At 48.7% G+C, this 16150-nt stretch overlaps 1 protein-coding gene across 6 annotated transcripts in view; it reads left to right on the top strand.

The window, feature by feature from the left end:
* Nucleotides 1-16150, top strand: part of CLASP1 (cytoplasmic linker associated protein 1) — a 220730-nt gene that overhangs the window by 203222 nt on the left and 1358 nt on the right. For all 6 annotated transcript variants that reach the window (XM_084774619.1, XM_084774618.1, XM_084774616.1 and 3 more), the window contains 2 exons: nt 10392-10598; nt 12666-12782. In XM_084774619.1, the coding sequence (XP_084630745.1) occupies nt 10392-10598; nt 12666-12782 (324 nt within the window). The remainder of the gene's footprint in view (nt 1-10391; nt 10599-12665; nt 12783-16150) is intronic.

The following is a 16150-nucleotide window of genomic DNA, read 5'->3' as shown; positions in this document are numbered from 1 at the left end:
TCCCAAAAAGCCAAAAACCAAAACAAAACAAAACAAAAATATACAAACCCGGCATGGTGGCACACACCTTTAATCCCAGCACTCGGGAGGCAGAGGCAGGTGGATCACTGAATTCAAGGCCAGTCTGGTCTATAAAGTGAGTCTAGGACAGCCAGGCTACACAGAGAAACTCTGTCTTGAAAAACAAAACAAACCAAACAAACAAACAAACAAAATACACAGGGCCGTCCTTCAGTGAGCCAAGGCTCTTTCTACAGAGCCTGCCAGCCTATGCTCAGTCCCCCCAGACCCACGGGGAGTGAGGAGAGAATCAACTTGTAAAAGCTGTCCTTGGGCCTATACCTATACTGTGGCGCCATGGCATGTGCACACACGAGAGGGATGAGGGGATGGCGGGCACTAAATGAAAAATAATATATTTTTAAATAAGAGAGGAAAATAATAGTGTCATTTCTTGTCACAGTAATGTCATCAAACATTTGTATTTGCAAGCCATCAATGTTGGTGTCTTGGACATCAGAATCCAGCTTTAGGAGGTATGACTGATTTGAGGAAATTGGATTTTTACCTAAATAACTGTCTTTTCTCTAGAGTTTTTCTTTTTAAATATTTTTCCAGTTAAATGTTATATGTTGTGACCTCAAGGCATCAGAAAAGCAAAATCAGACCAAAGTTACTTGACAGTAGACAGGAAAGCTTCCTGGCACTGGCTGTCTGGCCTCCCCGGCAGTGGGGTGTGTTTGAACAGATAACTGTAGCCAGGGGAGCTTGTTCTGAGCTGGTATCCTCCTTCAGGTGCCAAGTAAGAGTCCCAGCCAGCCCTGTCTCCACAACCCAGTGTTGAGCAGTGGCCCTCTGCAGCCTCCAGGCCAGCAGAGCGACACAGGCACCTAGAAGTCACTCCCCCTCGGCGGACCTTGCTTTTCCTTATCTGGTAGCCCCAGGCTCAATTACAGGGTTATCTGTGTCTCTTCCAGTTCCCGGACAACAGCAGCAATAATAGCAGTGGCTACTGAGTAACAAACCTAAATCCTCACAGATTCCAAATCTCTAGTTTTCCATGGGCCCGATCTTGGGATTTGACCAGAAGCCCCATTTTCTTTGGAAATGCTTGCTTTTTAACAAACAAACAAAATCAGAAACCTAGATAGCATCAAAATCAGAAACCTAGATGGTCTCGTTCCCAGTTGCCAAGACAACAGTCTACTGCCATGACACAAACTCCTCACTGACCAGGGCCAGGTGGGAGAAGGGCAGTGCAGCCTTCAAGCCTGAAGTGTATTTGAATTCATTACAGCAAAGGTCACTGTGTGGTTCCCAGCAAAGGTGCACTAGGAACTTGGAGCTAGCTAGAAAGGTCAGGGTGGACAGTCCAGACAGCAAGACGAAACAGGAGGGAGAAAACTGTGGCTGCAAGTTGGTGCAGCATGGAACGGGATGGGCAGACTTAGAAGGTACACCCAGGTTGAACCCCACTAATGGGGCCTACAGGAGTGCTCCCCATCAGGGGGCCAGTGCCATTTCCATGTCTAGGGACATAGGACTGTCGTGGTGGGCCAAGCCCAATGTCCTGGCTCTAGATGGCACTCTGCTCCTGCCACTGCGGCTGAGGGGCAGAATCAGTTTTTACTGGGAAGCTGATCCCTTGACAGCCATGACACCTGCCCTCTAGCTGTGTGGCTCCTGAAGGCAGCTGCTGTTGGATGGCAGAGTAGTTGCCTTTGGAAGCAGAAGATGGGTTTGCAGGCTGCTCAGAGGATGGGACTAGGCAAGCTTCTGAGGTTTTCTAGAGGTGTTATGTGGGGGAAAGGGGCTCATATTGGTGAGGTGAGGTGGCTGGTCCCAAGGAAAACTGAACAAGTGTCCCCTTTACCTTGTCCTGTTGAAGGAAATATGCTAATATAAAAGTATTATTTGTTTATTTACTTATTTTGTATGTGAGACACATACACAGTAAAGTAAAATGTAGTTTAACTGCATTTCATTGACTAGATACAAGAGGCCATTTAAATTCAATGGGGAAAAAAAAAGGCCTCTATCTAAATTACTGTAAAAATGACTTGTATCCTGGGCTGCTGCCTGCTTTTAGTCTGTTCTCTTTGGGCTTTGTATTGCTAAGCCAGCATTGGCCCTGGGCCGCCAGGTGCTGTCAGTGTTTAGAGGTGGACACTGGAGTTAGGAGAACAGAGAGGGGCTCAGCCTCTTGGTTCCACTGTTGTGCAGCACCTCAAAGTGGGCCTGTACCCTGCCGCTCCCCACCCTGCCCTCGTGGAGCCCTTCCCCTCCTCACCATTTGTCTCTGCTGTCCCCAGTCTACCCAGTGTTTATTGTTAGTTAGTGTGAACGTGAGTAGCTGTGTAGAGGTCAGAGGACCCTGTGTTTGGAGTCAGTTCCCAGGGAGCGAACTCAGGTAATGACGCTTGGCAGCAAGTGCTCTTACGTGCTGAGCCGTCTCACTGGCCATGAGCATGCTGGTCTTGCTATGTTCCCCTCCTGAGGGGTTTTGAAGCCCTTATTTGTATGGTTTTTTGTTTTTGTTTTTGTTTTTCAGAAAAAAACCACTCACCAGGTTGGGATGAATGATAAGATTTTATAATCCAAAATAACTTAATGTTCTCCATTCTGTCCTTCCTATAATTTTCCTCATGAGAAAAATAAGCATGGACGTGGAGAGATTTTTACCTCAGCATCTGCTGGCTGAGGAGCCAGAACTAGCCCAGACTTGGAGCCTCCAGAGCCAGAGCCTTCCTGGTCTCTCCCTCTTCACTAGATGATAGATACTGTCCAGGGGGGTGACCCATGGTTGCACACCCCTCTAAGTCCCGGCTCCCATCTTTGCCATTCTGGGACATTACTCTTTTATTATTGTTTGTTGTTATTTATTATTATTATTGTTAATTATTTCTATATCCCCTTTTAGTATCATTTTATTGTAATTTATTCAGATTACATCCCAATTGTTATCGTTATTGCTAATTATTGTTATTATTATTATTGACACAGTTTCTCTATGTAGGCCTGGCTGACCTGGAACTCCCTGTGTAGAGCAGGCTAGCCTTGAACTCACAGAAATTTGTCTGCTTCTGCCTCCTGAGTGCTGGGATTAAAGGCATATGCAACCACGCCCAGCTCCCTCGTTATTCTAATGGACACCAAGACTCTGTATCAGCTGTTAGTTGACACCCTCCTGGCCAGTTCCAGAAGACAGCATCAGCACCTCTTTAGCCTCCACATGATCCAGCAGCTAAGCTACCGGTGCCCTAGGGACCAGCTCTTGGATTCCCTCCATCATTGGTTTTGGATGCCTGTTACTTTATTTTTTTTATTTTTTATTTTTTTACACACCCAGTTGTTCTGCTGCATCTGAGACAGAGCCAAATCAAACTTGGTGCACTCCAAACACGGGATCCAAATGTCGAGAACTTCTGTGCCCTAAAATTAAGAAACCTAATCTCTAGGCAAACACTCATCGGTATCTTGAGTCATGATCCCATTTCCTTAAAGAGTGAGGTGTGCAGACGGATCAAGAGATCAAGGCCAGCCTACCCATGGCACCAGATCTCATTGCACAAACATCTGTGACACGGCTACATATGACAGTCGCCCTTTCCTAGCTAGACACTTGCGTCCTTAACAATGAAGAGATAGAGTTTTTGTGTTTCTAGCCAAACAGAAGCCAAGTCAGAATCTAGACGGAGTGCGTCCACCCGGAAGTGAGCTGAGGCCCTGGTCAGCTGGCCCTGCTCACCTTCACTGATAACCACCTTGTCTACTGAGCACGGTGCCTTCCTTTCTTCTGTTGCCCGTGTTTACTTTTGCTTTCTATTTGCTTACATTATAATCTCACTTCTTATGTTACAGAGAACGCAGGGCCGAACCTACAGTTCACCCTGATGCAGGCAGCCTGCCAAAGCCAGGGTTTGGCATGTGGAGGGTAGTTAGAACACTGCTACCTTCTCTGTCAAAACCAGTGACTGTCTTGGGGAGCTTTCTCTCACCCTGGGAGAAGGAGAGGGCCTTCAGCTGCTCATCCTTATGTGCCGTCCCTGGGAGTTTATTTTTGGAAGCACAGTGCACACTGATGTGGTTGTTGAGTCCTTTGTGCCCACACCTTCTAGAAATCCTGGATGTCCCACAAGCACGCGCTGCTGGAGCCGGGTTCACTTCCGCAGACCTGAGATTCACTTAAACCAGGAACAGAGCATGGGAGGTCCTCTCATGGCGGACACCGAGGGTGTTGCCTTTTCTTGGGGCTGACTGGCAGAGGCTGGGGCCTGACTTGAATTCACCCTGTCTTCAAGTCTATGTTTGTACACTCTTGCTCCTGGTGAGATCTTTAGTTCCGATTGACACACATCAGTGTTTCTGTACTTAGACATAGCAACCACGTATAAGTCTGGAACGTTGTTTCCAGGGTGATAATGTAACTGATGGTTGAGCACTTCCTGGAAGTGTAGCTCCCAGGTCCAATCCCCTGCACTAGCAGCAGCACCACACCAGCAACAAAGACAAAGCCACAGAGTGCAGTCATCCCCTCCAGTGTGCTGTGGCAGCTGGGCACAAGACTAGTGTCCACACAGCCTTGCTATTGGCACATCTGGCCCTGCTCTCCCTCTTGCCTGAGGGATGGTGGGACCCTCTCTTCTTTTTAGACAACTAACTGGTTGTTGGGGAGATGACCTGGGACTGCTCTTTTTCCAAAGAACTAATTCACTGTGCTTTTGTTGTGTGGCCTACAATGTATTTCCTGGACCTTCTTGTTGATGTTATATTGCGAGAGCTGTGTGTGTGTGTGTCTGTGTGTCTGTATGTGTGCGTGTCTGTGTGTGTGTGTGTCTTTGTGTGTGTCTGTGTGTGTGTGTGTGTGTCTTGGCATGTGTGTCATGATGCACTTGTTGTAGAGGTCAAAGGACTTTTAGGAGTTGCTTTTTGCCATGTACCTGGGCGTCCTAGGGACTGAATTCAGCTCAGTATCCTTAGCAACAGGCTATTGTATCCACTTGAGCCATCTCACCTGTCTACTCCTCATAAGGCCAAGGTTACTTATGTCTTGCTTCTTCCTCATGTTCTGGGCTAGGTCCTCCACTGGAAAATGTAAACACAGTCAGTGCTGAATGCCCCTAAGGTGACTTGTGCACTATGGGAAGAAAAGCATGTATATTACAGAAAGATGAGCGTGGCAAGCATACTGCCTGCTATGTGTCCACTGAACTTGTGCCCAGCCTGGACCACAGAGATGGCAGAGATGGGATCTTGCCTTTGGGAAACTCTTTGTCAAATAGGAGAGGCATCTCAGCGAGCCGATTGCACGGGGCCTCCCAGGGTTCTACAGAGGAACGAGTCTTAAAAGGCAACTGGCCCAGCTGGGTAAGGGATATGAGGGACAGGTGAGGATATGAGGGCAGCTGTCCAGGAAGGAGGCAGGCCTCACTGAAGACCCAGCCCCGGCCACAGGTTGATATTTTAGAGGTCTGGGGAGAGGGTAACGCTGTCTTGATTTAGTGCTGGACTGTGTTTCCCTCTCAGTGTACTGGATATAGAACATGTCCTCTGAGTTCTGCTCTCTAGCACCTGACCAAAACAACTTAAGGGAGGAGGGATTTATTTACCTTGGCTCACAGTTTGGGGGGTACAGTCCACCGTGGCAGGGAAAGCACAGTGGCAGGAGCATGAGGCAGCTGGTCACACTGCATTTGCTGTCAGAAACTACAGATGAGTGCTGGCTCTCTGCTCCCTTTCTCCTTTGTGTTCAGTCCAGGCCCCCAGCCCATGGGATGCAGCTACCAACACCTCAATTAACCGGGTCTAGAACTTCCCTCCCAGATATGCACAGAGATGTGTGTCCTAGGTGACTCTTTGTCAGGCTTCCCGTGTTAACTGACAGGCACATTCCATGTGTGTGCTGTGCCTTCACCACACCTGGATTCCAGCTCTCGTTTTTCAGAGCTAGTTATATGGTGGTCACATAACTGACTAAGGGGGGTTTGTTGGGTTTGGGGTTTTTTGTTTTTTGTTTTGTTTTGATTTTTGGTTTTTCGAGGCAGGGTTTCTCTGTGTAGTCCTGGCAATCCTGGACTCGCTTTGTAGACCAGGGTGGCCTCAAACTCACAGAGATCCACATGCATCTGCCTCCCAAGTGCTGGGATTAAAGACCTGCGCCACCATGCCGGGCCCTAATCTCAACAGAGTTTGAGACAGTTTAGACTCTGACTGAACATATACCTTGACAGCTAAGGTCTGTCTGCCACACCACTCACCCCTCTGCAGGCCTTTCTGGAACAAGGCAGTAAGGTTATGAATACCTATGGGGCCACACGGCTTTCAGAGGGAGGCCTTTTGTTGTTGTTGTTGTTGTTGTTGTTGTTGTTGTTTTGTTTGGAGACAGGTTTTCTCTGTGTAGCTTTGGCTGTCCTGACCTCGCTTTGTAGACCAGGCTGGCCTCGAACTCACAGTGATCCTCCTGCCTCTGTCTCCTGAGTGCTGGGATTAAAAGCCTGTGCCACCACACCCAGTGGGAGGCCTTTCTTGAACAGAGAAATGTCCCCAAGCAGAGAGCAGGGGACTAGAGAGTGGCTTAGCCCATTATCAGTGCCAGACTCCTGGGAGGGTCCCAGCTGTGCCTGGTTGGAAAGAATTCGGCTTGAAAATGTCACCAGGATCCAAAGCACACACTGATGGAGCATGGGATGGTCAAGGAGGGGCAGGACACTCCTGTGAGCCATGTGTGAGGGACATCACAGGAAGCCTAGGGCGATGGGTCTGAACAGTGGTAATTGGTGCCATGATTATAGCAGTATTAGCGCTGTGCACAGCACCCCATCCCATGCCAGAGCTACTGCTCGGTGTGGCACTCTGCCCACTCCTTCCTGGGGACTGCCACGTCTCTGATCTCAAGACATTTTGGGGAGATTTTTGTCTGTGTCTCCTTACCAGGAAGGGTAGTGTCAGTGGCAACTTGCTTAGGTAAAGTGCATAAAGAGGAAAATAGATCCTGTAATAACCAAGCTGGGCGTGATGGCACACACCTGTAATCCCAGTACTCGGGAGGCAGAGGCAGGTGGATCGCTGTGAGTTTGAGGCCAGCCTGATCTACAAAGCAAGTCCAGGACAGCCAAGCCTACACAGAGAGACCCTGTCTTGAAAAACAAAAACAAACAAAAAAAGATCCTTTTACTAGTCCACTATGATATGAGGGGTGTGGACCATTTTATGCACCGCCACCAGGACTTTTGTGTGTACAGACACTAGATCCTTCAGATGCTGTCCATCTTTTTGTTTGAGGCAAGAGTTCGCTGGCATGGAGCTCACCAGTTCATCCCAGCTGGTCACCTGCCAGCAGCCCCAGCGACCCTCTCGTTCCAGCAGTGAGATTACAAGAGTGTGCCACCTCCCTTGGCTTTTTCACATGGGTTTTGGGAATCCAACTCAGACCTTCATGCTTTTGTAACATGCACTCTACCAACTGGCTGTCCCCTGACCCCTCCTGAGCATTTTATAGTGATGGGCACCACATCACATCACATACTGGGTGTGAGTAGCCGACTCTCATGGGGAACTTCCTGATGAAAATCCAGCCACTAGCATGGCCAGTCCTGAATATTTAAATGAGGTGGCCATGGCTGTGACAGGGTAGCTCTAAAGGATTTCCCTTGACAGCTCCATAGAGGAGAAGCTACCCAGGGACTGATCAGGCATGCTCCCTAACAAAGCACTGTTTGCAGAGAAGGCAAGGCCCAGCCACTAGTAGGGAGCCAAGAGGGTGGCCCTGCACCTTTTACAGATAAGATTTTGGGGCTCAGGTAGCAGGCAGTACCTAAAAATCAAGGCCCCAAAGTGACTGAAACCTGCAGTGTGGCCTCAGAGCCCAAATCTAGCCGGGCCCAAGTGGTCTGTCTGGATGTACACTCACACCTCCACCATCCCCCACCCCCCACTGCCCCTGTACCATGTGGCTTCCCAGGTAGTTGAAATGCTGTTTCCAGGGCCAGCCACCTGTAAAGATGCTGTGCCAGCAAGATGGCTCAAGGGCAAAAGACCTGAGCTGAAAAGAAAAGCAGTAGGATAGGCTGGAGACACTCAGAGGCAAAGGGCACTTCCTGCTCTTACAGAGGACCCTGCATCAGACAGCTTACAGCTGCTTGTAACGAGTTCTGGGACCTGACACCTCTGACTTTTTGGGGTGTTCATATGAACACCACACTAATATATTGGATAATTTAAAATAATTTTTACAAATATATTTTATTTTTAAAGATTTCTTTATTTATTATGTATACAATATCCTGCCTGCAAGCCAGAAGAGAACACCAGATCTTATTATAAATGGTTGTGAGCCACCATGTGATTGCTGGGAATTGAATTCAGGATCTTTGGAAGAGCAGTTGGTGCTCTTAACCTCTGAGCTATCTCTCCAGCCCCACAAATATATTTTAAAAGACGATAGATTTCTCAACTCAGAGGTGGTGGTGCACACCTTTATTCACAGCACTTGGGAGGCAGAGGCAGGCAGATCATCTTTGTGAGTTCAAGACCAGCCTGATTTTACAGAGCAAGTTCTAGGACAGCCAGGGCTACACAAAGAAACCCTGTCTTGAAAAACTAAAAAACAAGCAAACAAGCAAATCATGGTTGTCAGGATACATCAGCAAGTAAAGGGGCCTACTGATCTGAGTTGCCCTCTGACCTTCATATGCATACCATAGCATGTCCAGGCCTCCTAACAACAACAACAACAACACGCACACACACATAAAATTTTTTTTTTGCAGCCGGGCATGGTGGCGCATGCCTATAATCCCAGCACTCGGGAGGCAGAGGCAGGTGGATCGCTGTGAGTTCGAGGCCAGCCTGGTCTACAAAGCGGGTCCAGGACAGCCATGGCTACACAGAGAAAGCCTGTCTCAAAAAACCAAAAAAAAAAAAAAACTTTTTTTTTTTTTGCAAGGGTGAGGATGATCAAAGTTTTGGATTATGTTTTTACTTTATGAAGATTGAAAGTTGAGCTGCCGAGAGGAGGGCTGTGGGGGAATGCAGTCCAGGGCTGGCCTTGGGGAAGCAGTAGATTCTCATTATACTCCATAGGAAAGTGCCTGCCTGCGTGCGGCTGCTGTCTGTTCACATAGCATTTACCAAAGGTGCTTGTGCGTATCTGCTATATCTTTGCCATTGCTTTCCCTTGCTGTGACATGTTCCCCATTTTACAGATGAGGAAATAGAATACTAGCTCTTACAAGGGGTGTGGCTGGGATGTGTATCCGGGCAGCACACTTAGTGCCTTCCAGTTCTTGGCAGCACTGCCCGCTCTCCCTTCCTCCCTCCTCTCTAGTTTTGCTTCCATCTTCCTGAGGGGGAGGGTCTCCAGAGATCAGCACTGCTCCTTCAGCCACATGGCAGTCATGGTATGTACTTCCTAAAGTGCCAGGAGGTAGCTGAGAGTGTAGCACTCAGCAGTGTTCCCCTGAGTGCAGTCCTGGGTTCCATCCCAACACTGTATACGCTGGCTGGTCTGGTGGTGTATACTTGTAATCCCAGCACTCAGCAGGAAGGCAGGAAATCAGAAGTTCAAGGTCATTCTCAGCCATATAATGAGTTCAAGCCCATTCGGGAAGACATGAGGCTTTTTCTCAAATAGATGGATGGATGGATATAATTAATTGGTTAATTAAAAATTAAAAACTCAGCACTTGGGAGGCAGAGGCAGGTGGATCTCTGTGAGTTTGAGGCCAGCCTGGTCTACAGAGTGATTCCATGACAGCCAGGGCTACACAGAGAGAAACCATGTCTTGAAAAACAAAAACAAAACAAAACAAAAATTTAAATATGAGATAATGGGCATTGAGGGCACAGATTCCTTCCTTAAGAGATTCCCTAGGAAAACACACCATAGCCTCGTCCTGAAGCCCCCGCACCTTGCAGTTCCGAACCTCCCAGGGGACCTCCGTCTAGAAGACACTGATTCTCTGCAGGCTTTGTGTCAGAGGGTCCCGTTGATGCTTGGAAAGCATTTACTTTCAGGTCCCAATCTTCCATGGCAGAAATTCTCTACTCTGATGGGAGTCAGCTGAGGGGTCCCCCTCTAAGACAGCACTCCTGGGGACCTCTGAGAAGCCCCGTTGCTAAGATCTCAAGGTGGTGGGTGCAGCTGTAAAAACAGGCGCAGCTGCTGCTACAGGACTCAGGGGCATGTTTGCAGATCGCCCTGCCAAGGTTTTGGCCCAGACCCCCAGGCCCATACTGCCTTGTCCCACACAGCAACCCAGGTTGCTTGTAATTGTTCTTAGCAGTATTGGAGGAAGTGCATCACTGTCTTTGCTTCTAGAGCCAGAGCAGTATTTGATCTTTTTAAACACTCTTGAGGCAAGCATCACTCACTCTGTGGTCCCATGTTTCAGGTGGTACGAGCAGCTGAGGAAGCCGCATCCACGTTAGCCAGCTCAATCCACCCAGAGCAGTGCATCAAAGTGCTGTGTCCAATCATCCAGACGGCCGACTACCCCATCAACCTGGCTGCCATCAAGATGCAGACAAAAGTGGTGGAGAGGATCACCAAGGAGTCGTTGCTGCAGCTCCTTGTCGACATTATCCCAGGCCTGCTGCAGGTACGCATCCAGGGAGGCCCAACTCAGGCTGCTCAAGACAGAGTGGGTCAGAACGGAGCCATGAGTGACAGAACTCTCCTTGGGCCCTGTGTCTTTTTATTTAAAAAGTATTTTGTTAGCTTTTTTTTTTTTTTCAATTTAGGCTTTGTATTTTTGAGACAGGATTTTTCTGTGTAGCCCTACCTGTCCTGTCCTCACTCTGTAGACCAGGCTGACCTGGAACTCAGAGGTCCGCCTGCCTCTGCTTCCCAAGTGCTGGGATTAAAGGCGTGCACCACCACTGCAGGCATGTTAGCATAGTATTAATACTGAGTTTCACCGTGGCCTTTTCATACATATATATTTTGTCTTACTGCTTTCTGTTCCTCTCCTGAGGGTCTCTTCTACTTTCATGTCTTTATTTACTTTTTGCTAGCTTGTTTCCAAAGCCTCAGGCTTTATACAATAGAATGTTTTCTAGCTAGTGCTTGTTTTAATGTATTCACATTTAGCAAGGCCTTTTTAATCCATAGTCTACCGGCGGTGCCCTTTGTTAATGTGGCAGAGGATCTCAAGAACACACTACTGCTAGTAACCAGACTAGAAATCCATTTATACTTCTTGAAAAGCTGTTGAGTTTCATAAGGGTTGCTCACAGGAGTATTTATAGGAAGATGAGCACCGTGCCACTGACTGCTGTACCATTGAAGAAAATCTCTCTCTCTCTCTCTCTCTCTCTCTCTCTCTCTCTCTCTCTCTCTCTCTCTCTCTCTCTCACACACACACACACACACACACACACACACACACACACACACACACACACACAGAGCAACCATTAACTGCCTATACATACTTGGATGAGGGGTCAGGGGCCTCGTAAGCCCTTCTCTCACCCCTGTGACAGGATGCTGACAGGCTCAGTCTTGCACAAACACATCTTGTTAGCCCACTTGCTTCTATATGCAGAAGAAGATAACCGATAGCCCGAATCAGCCCCTGGGGTTCAAGGAATGAACCTCCTGGCTAATGTAAACATACGTTGTTCATTGTGTCAACAGACGCCAGTGGCATACCTCATGTGATCAGCCCTGGGCCAAAGGGTCCTGTGGAGTGTATTTCATGCGTACTTTGCTCTCCCATGTCTGTGCTTGCTAAAGCTCTCCTTCACATGAGGCAGTGAGCTGGGCAGACTGATGGGCAGGCCCTGCTGCAGAGGGCCTGCTCTCCAGCCTGCTATGAGACGTGGTAGGGCCACATAGCAGCTGCAGGCGACAGTGTCCTGTACTGTGTCCCAGGCGGGGGAGGGGCCATCAGTGAAGAAAGGTAGAGAAGCTAACGGCCCATTTCATGCTGTTTGCAAAGGTTTGCTTGACTTAACTGTTGAAGACTAGATGATCCCGTGCAGAGAGGAGGACATGAAGGCTGCACAGTTCCATGGCTAGCTGTAGCAAAGCACATGACCCCCATTTTGTGAGGGACATTGGGAACACAACAAGTCCATGTAATCCCTGGACAGTAGAGAAGTCTTGCTTTTAGGAAGGAGTGATAGTATTTTTAAATTTGTGTGTGTGTGTGTGTGTGTGTGTGTGTGTGTGTGTGTGTGTGTGCGCGCGCGTGCATGTGCATGCTTGTTGGTCAGAGAATCACTTGAGGGGCTCCATTTTCTCCTTTCACCCTGTGAGTCCTGGGTATCGGTTTCAGGCGCTGGAGCTTGGCAATAAGTCATACCTTTGCCTGCTGAACCGTCGCCCTGGCCTTCTCTTTTAAGCCATTCCCATTTCCACTCAGGGGACCTGCTCCACCACCAGGAAGAGTCTGGATGAGGCGTTTGCTTCTCCACAGCTCCCCTGGGGTCTCCTCTTTCCAATCCACCTCCCTTTTGCCATGTGTAGTGTCAGTACCTTGTAACAAAGCACCCACTGGCACCCGTGTCCTCCTGCCCCCGCTCACCAGTCACTTGTGACCCTCCGAGGCAGATCTGTGTGGTTGTTGCACTCCAAGGGCATCTGTGGAAGCACTGAGGCCCTGACTGTTAGCCAGAGCTTTGATCTGACTTCCTCTCTCCGTTCCCCTTTGGCTCTCTAGGGTTACGACAACACTGAGAGCAGTGTACGGAAGGCCAGCGTGTTTTGCTTAGTGGCAATCTATTCCGTAATCGGAGAAGATCTGAAACCTCACCTCGCACAGCTCACGGGGAGCAAGGTATGTATAGTATTACCTGCTGTTGCCCGCACCTGGGCCGCCAGCTCACCGTGAGCCCCTTGGTGGCAGAGCTCTCTTCCCTGGGTGTGGTTAGCAGTCTGACTTTTCAGAAGGCATTTTCCCTAAGGTGACAATGACTGGCTGTACAGTAAAGCCAAGGGAGGGTGGTGCTGAATGACACACACAGGCCATTCTAACTGTTTTTGAAAAGACAACCTACCTTCTAGTATATTTACTGAAGGAAGAAAACCTTGCTGAGAAGCCAGGTTTCCCTGACCTCACCCCCTGCCCTCTCCCCCTCCCCCCCACTCACCCTCCCTCGCCAGAATCGCTAAAGATATTTACCTCGGGGTGGGCAAGTTGATTCAGTGGGTTAAAGTGCCTGTCGTGAAGCCTGGCAGCCTGACTCCAGTCCCTGGAATCCACGTAAAGGCAGAAGGAGACATCCAACCTCCACATGCATTCTGTGGCATGTACATATGCATGTGTGTGCGCACGAGCACACACACACACAGTAACACACACAGGTTACAATTGACTCATCCTTGAGCAAACTGCAGTTGTAATGGAGTGCCTGTGGACATGAGCAGTAGGGATGGCAGCCTCGCCCTGCTGTACCTCAGGCACTGCTCCATACACTGGCATGCCAGTGAAGCGCAGGGACCTAGGGGCATGTGGCCCTGCTTCTTGAGAGGAGCTCCCCAGGGGGCTGGGTTTCGAGCTAATCTGCCTCTTTGGCACAGCTGAGGAGCAGCACCATAGCCAGGGCATCACCTCGCCAGAATTCAGGCAGCTGTGCGCCCTGCCCAAGACAGGATGCCGTAGGGGGCAAGAGTGTTCATCCCTCCCCCACCCCCTCCAGCCTGCAGGATGCACACTGACTGCTGTGAGTGCCCTGCTCCCTGTCTGAGAAGACATTTGTAGGGCAGTGCTTCCTTTCAGTTCAGCTGACACGCTGACACCACTGGAATGAAGCATAGCCAGGGTGCCACTGGCCACTTCCCCACTATCCCTGGGGACCACTTGCTTGTGGAAGCTCAGCTGTGTGATGTCAGAGGTTTGATAGGCAGCAACCCCAACCTCCACCTCGATGCTAGTAGCTCTCCCCTCAGTTGTAAGGTCATTACCGTTAAGGGCTCTACACATGGCCTGATGTCCCCGAGGACAAAGCCAGCCACAGTCCAGAGGAGATACTCTGTGAAAACAGACGGACAGAGGTGAGCGCAGATGAGTTGCTGTGAGGGCCGGGGTGTTTGTTCAGTATGCACAGGGCCCTGTGTTCCACCCCAGGGCACACACGAGCTAACTGTAATCCCGGTGCCCGGGAGATGGAGGCAGAAGGATCAGAAATTAAAGATCCTCTTCAGCTACATGGGGAGTTAGAGACTAGCCTGAGTTACGTGAGCTGCTGGATGGATAATGGGCGGGTAGGTGTATTGATAGATGCATTGGCCATACCTTAACATGATGATAGATAGACAGACAGACAGACAGATTCACCTTACCTGACCCAGTCTCCAGGTAATCCCACCCTGCCTCCTCCCTCCTGCCAGGACTCTGATCAGATTGCTTTTTTTTTTTCCCTCTGAGACAGGGTTTCTCTATGTGGCACTCGTTGTCCTAGAATTTACTCTATAGACCACGCTGGCATTAAACACAGAGATCAGACCGTCTCTGCCTCCCATGTGCTGAGATTAAAAGTGTGCACCACTACACCTGGCTTCGATTGCTTTTTTAACTGTTCATAAAAAAAAAATGGTCGTGGTAGTCACACAGCTTGCATAAGATCAAGATCCCTGCTCCTCTCGCCCTCACCCTCCACAGGGATTCAGAGGTGGCTTGGCCACAGTGACCACCATCAAGGCCCTGTTCATAAAGGGGGTTGGACTTACAAATTAATTAACCCAAAAGTACTACCCAGCCCTTTCTCAAATATATGGTTTACGTATGCCTCTTCCCTCGTGTGAGTTCGATTCCTGCTCTGTTTATTGTTCCTTGGTTCACACGATTTTTTATTTCAAGGAATAAATTGGTCTCTTGCTGTTATTGTTGTTGCCTGAACCTTTGTGGTCCCATTCCAGAAACCGTCTCCACATCCCCTGTCATGAAGCGCTGCTGTCCAGCTTACACGTGAAAGTTTCAGATTTCTCAGCTCTTAGAGCTCTTAGATTTAGGTTTGTGATTCTCTGTCCCATCCAATCTGTCCCCTTGGTGATCCCACCCCAGACGCCTTTGCTTCTGCCTCAATGTCTTGTCCTATGTACATGCTTTTATACTCCCATGTCAGCTCCAGGAGCCACATATGAGAGAAAAGTGCTAGTCTTTCTGAGACTGGCTTAATTCCCTTAATATGATTGTCTCCAATTGCATCCATTTTCCTGCAAACCACACAACTTTGTTTTTTTGTTTTTTTGTTTTGTTTTGGTTTGGTTTGGTTTTGGTTTTTCGAGACAGGGTTTCTCTGTGTGGTCTTGACTGTCCTAGACTCGCTTTGTTTTGTTTTTTGTTTTTCGAGACAGAGTTTCTCTGTGTAGCCTTGGCTGTCCTGGACTCGCTTTGTAGACCAGGCTGGCCTCGAACTCACAGCGATCTGCCTGCCTCTGCCTCCCAAGTGCTGGGATTAAAGGCGTGCGCCACCACGCCCGGCCTAACTTTGTTATTCTTTTCTTTTCTTTCTTTATTTCTTTCTTTTTCTATTTTTTTTTTAAGATTTTATTTATTCATTACTTATATTGTGTGCCTACATGCCAGAAGAGAGCACCAGATCTTATTATAGATGGTTGAGCCACCATGTGGTTGCTGAGAGTTGAACTCAGGACCTTTGGAAGAGCAGCCAGTGCTCTTAACCTCTGAGGTATCTCTCCAGCCCAACTTTGTTATTCTCAAGGCAGAAAAAAAATTCCATTGTGTATGTGAACCACATTGTCTTTGTGCTTCCTCTGCTATCAGGTACCTGGTTGGCTCCATTTGGGTTAATTTTTGTCTATGGTGTTAGGTAAGGTTAAACTTCATTCTGTGGCTGAGAGCTAGCCAACATTGTTTGCTATGAAAAATAATCCTTTTTCCCTCACAGTCTCAACACTGTTTTCAAAACCCCTGAGCATCTGTGTGAAGGTTTCCTTCTGTAGTTCTGTGCCATTCCTTTGCCAGTATCGTGTGTTTGTGTGTGTGTGTGTGTGTGTGTGTGTGTGTGTGTGTGTGTGTGTGTGTAAGCGGACATGCATGTTACATGGCACATGTGTGGAAATCAGAGAACAGCTTGCTCAGTTGGTTTTTCTCTTCCCACCACATGGGTCCTGCAATTCAAACTCAGGTCCTCGGGCTCAGGAAAAGTGCTGTGAACCACTGAACCACCTCATGACCACAGT

This window comes from Acomys minous (assembly GCF_964271855.1).
Source record: "Acomys minous genome assembly, chromosome: 1".
In the NCBI taxonomy this organism is placed as follows: Eukaryota; Metazoa; Chordata; class Mammalia; order Rodentia; family Muridae; genus Acomys; species Acomys minous.
This window is presented reverse-complemented; position numbering and strand designations above follow the sequence as displayed.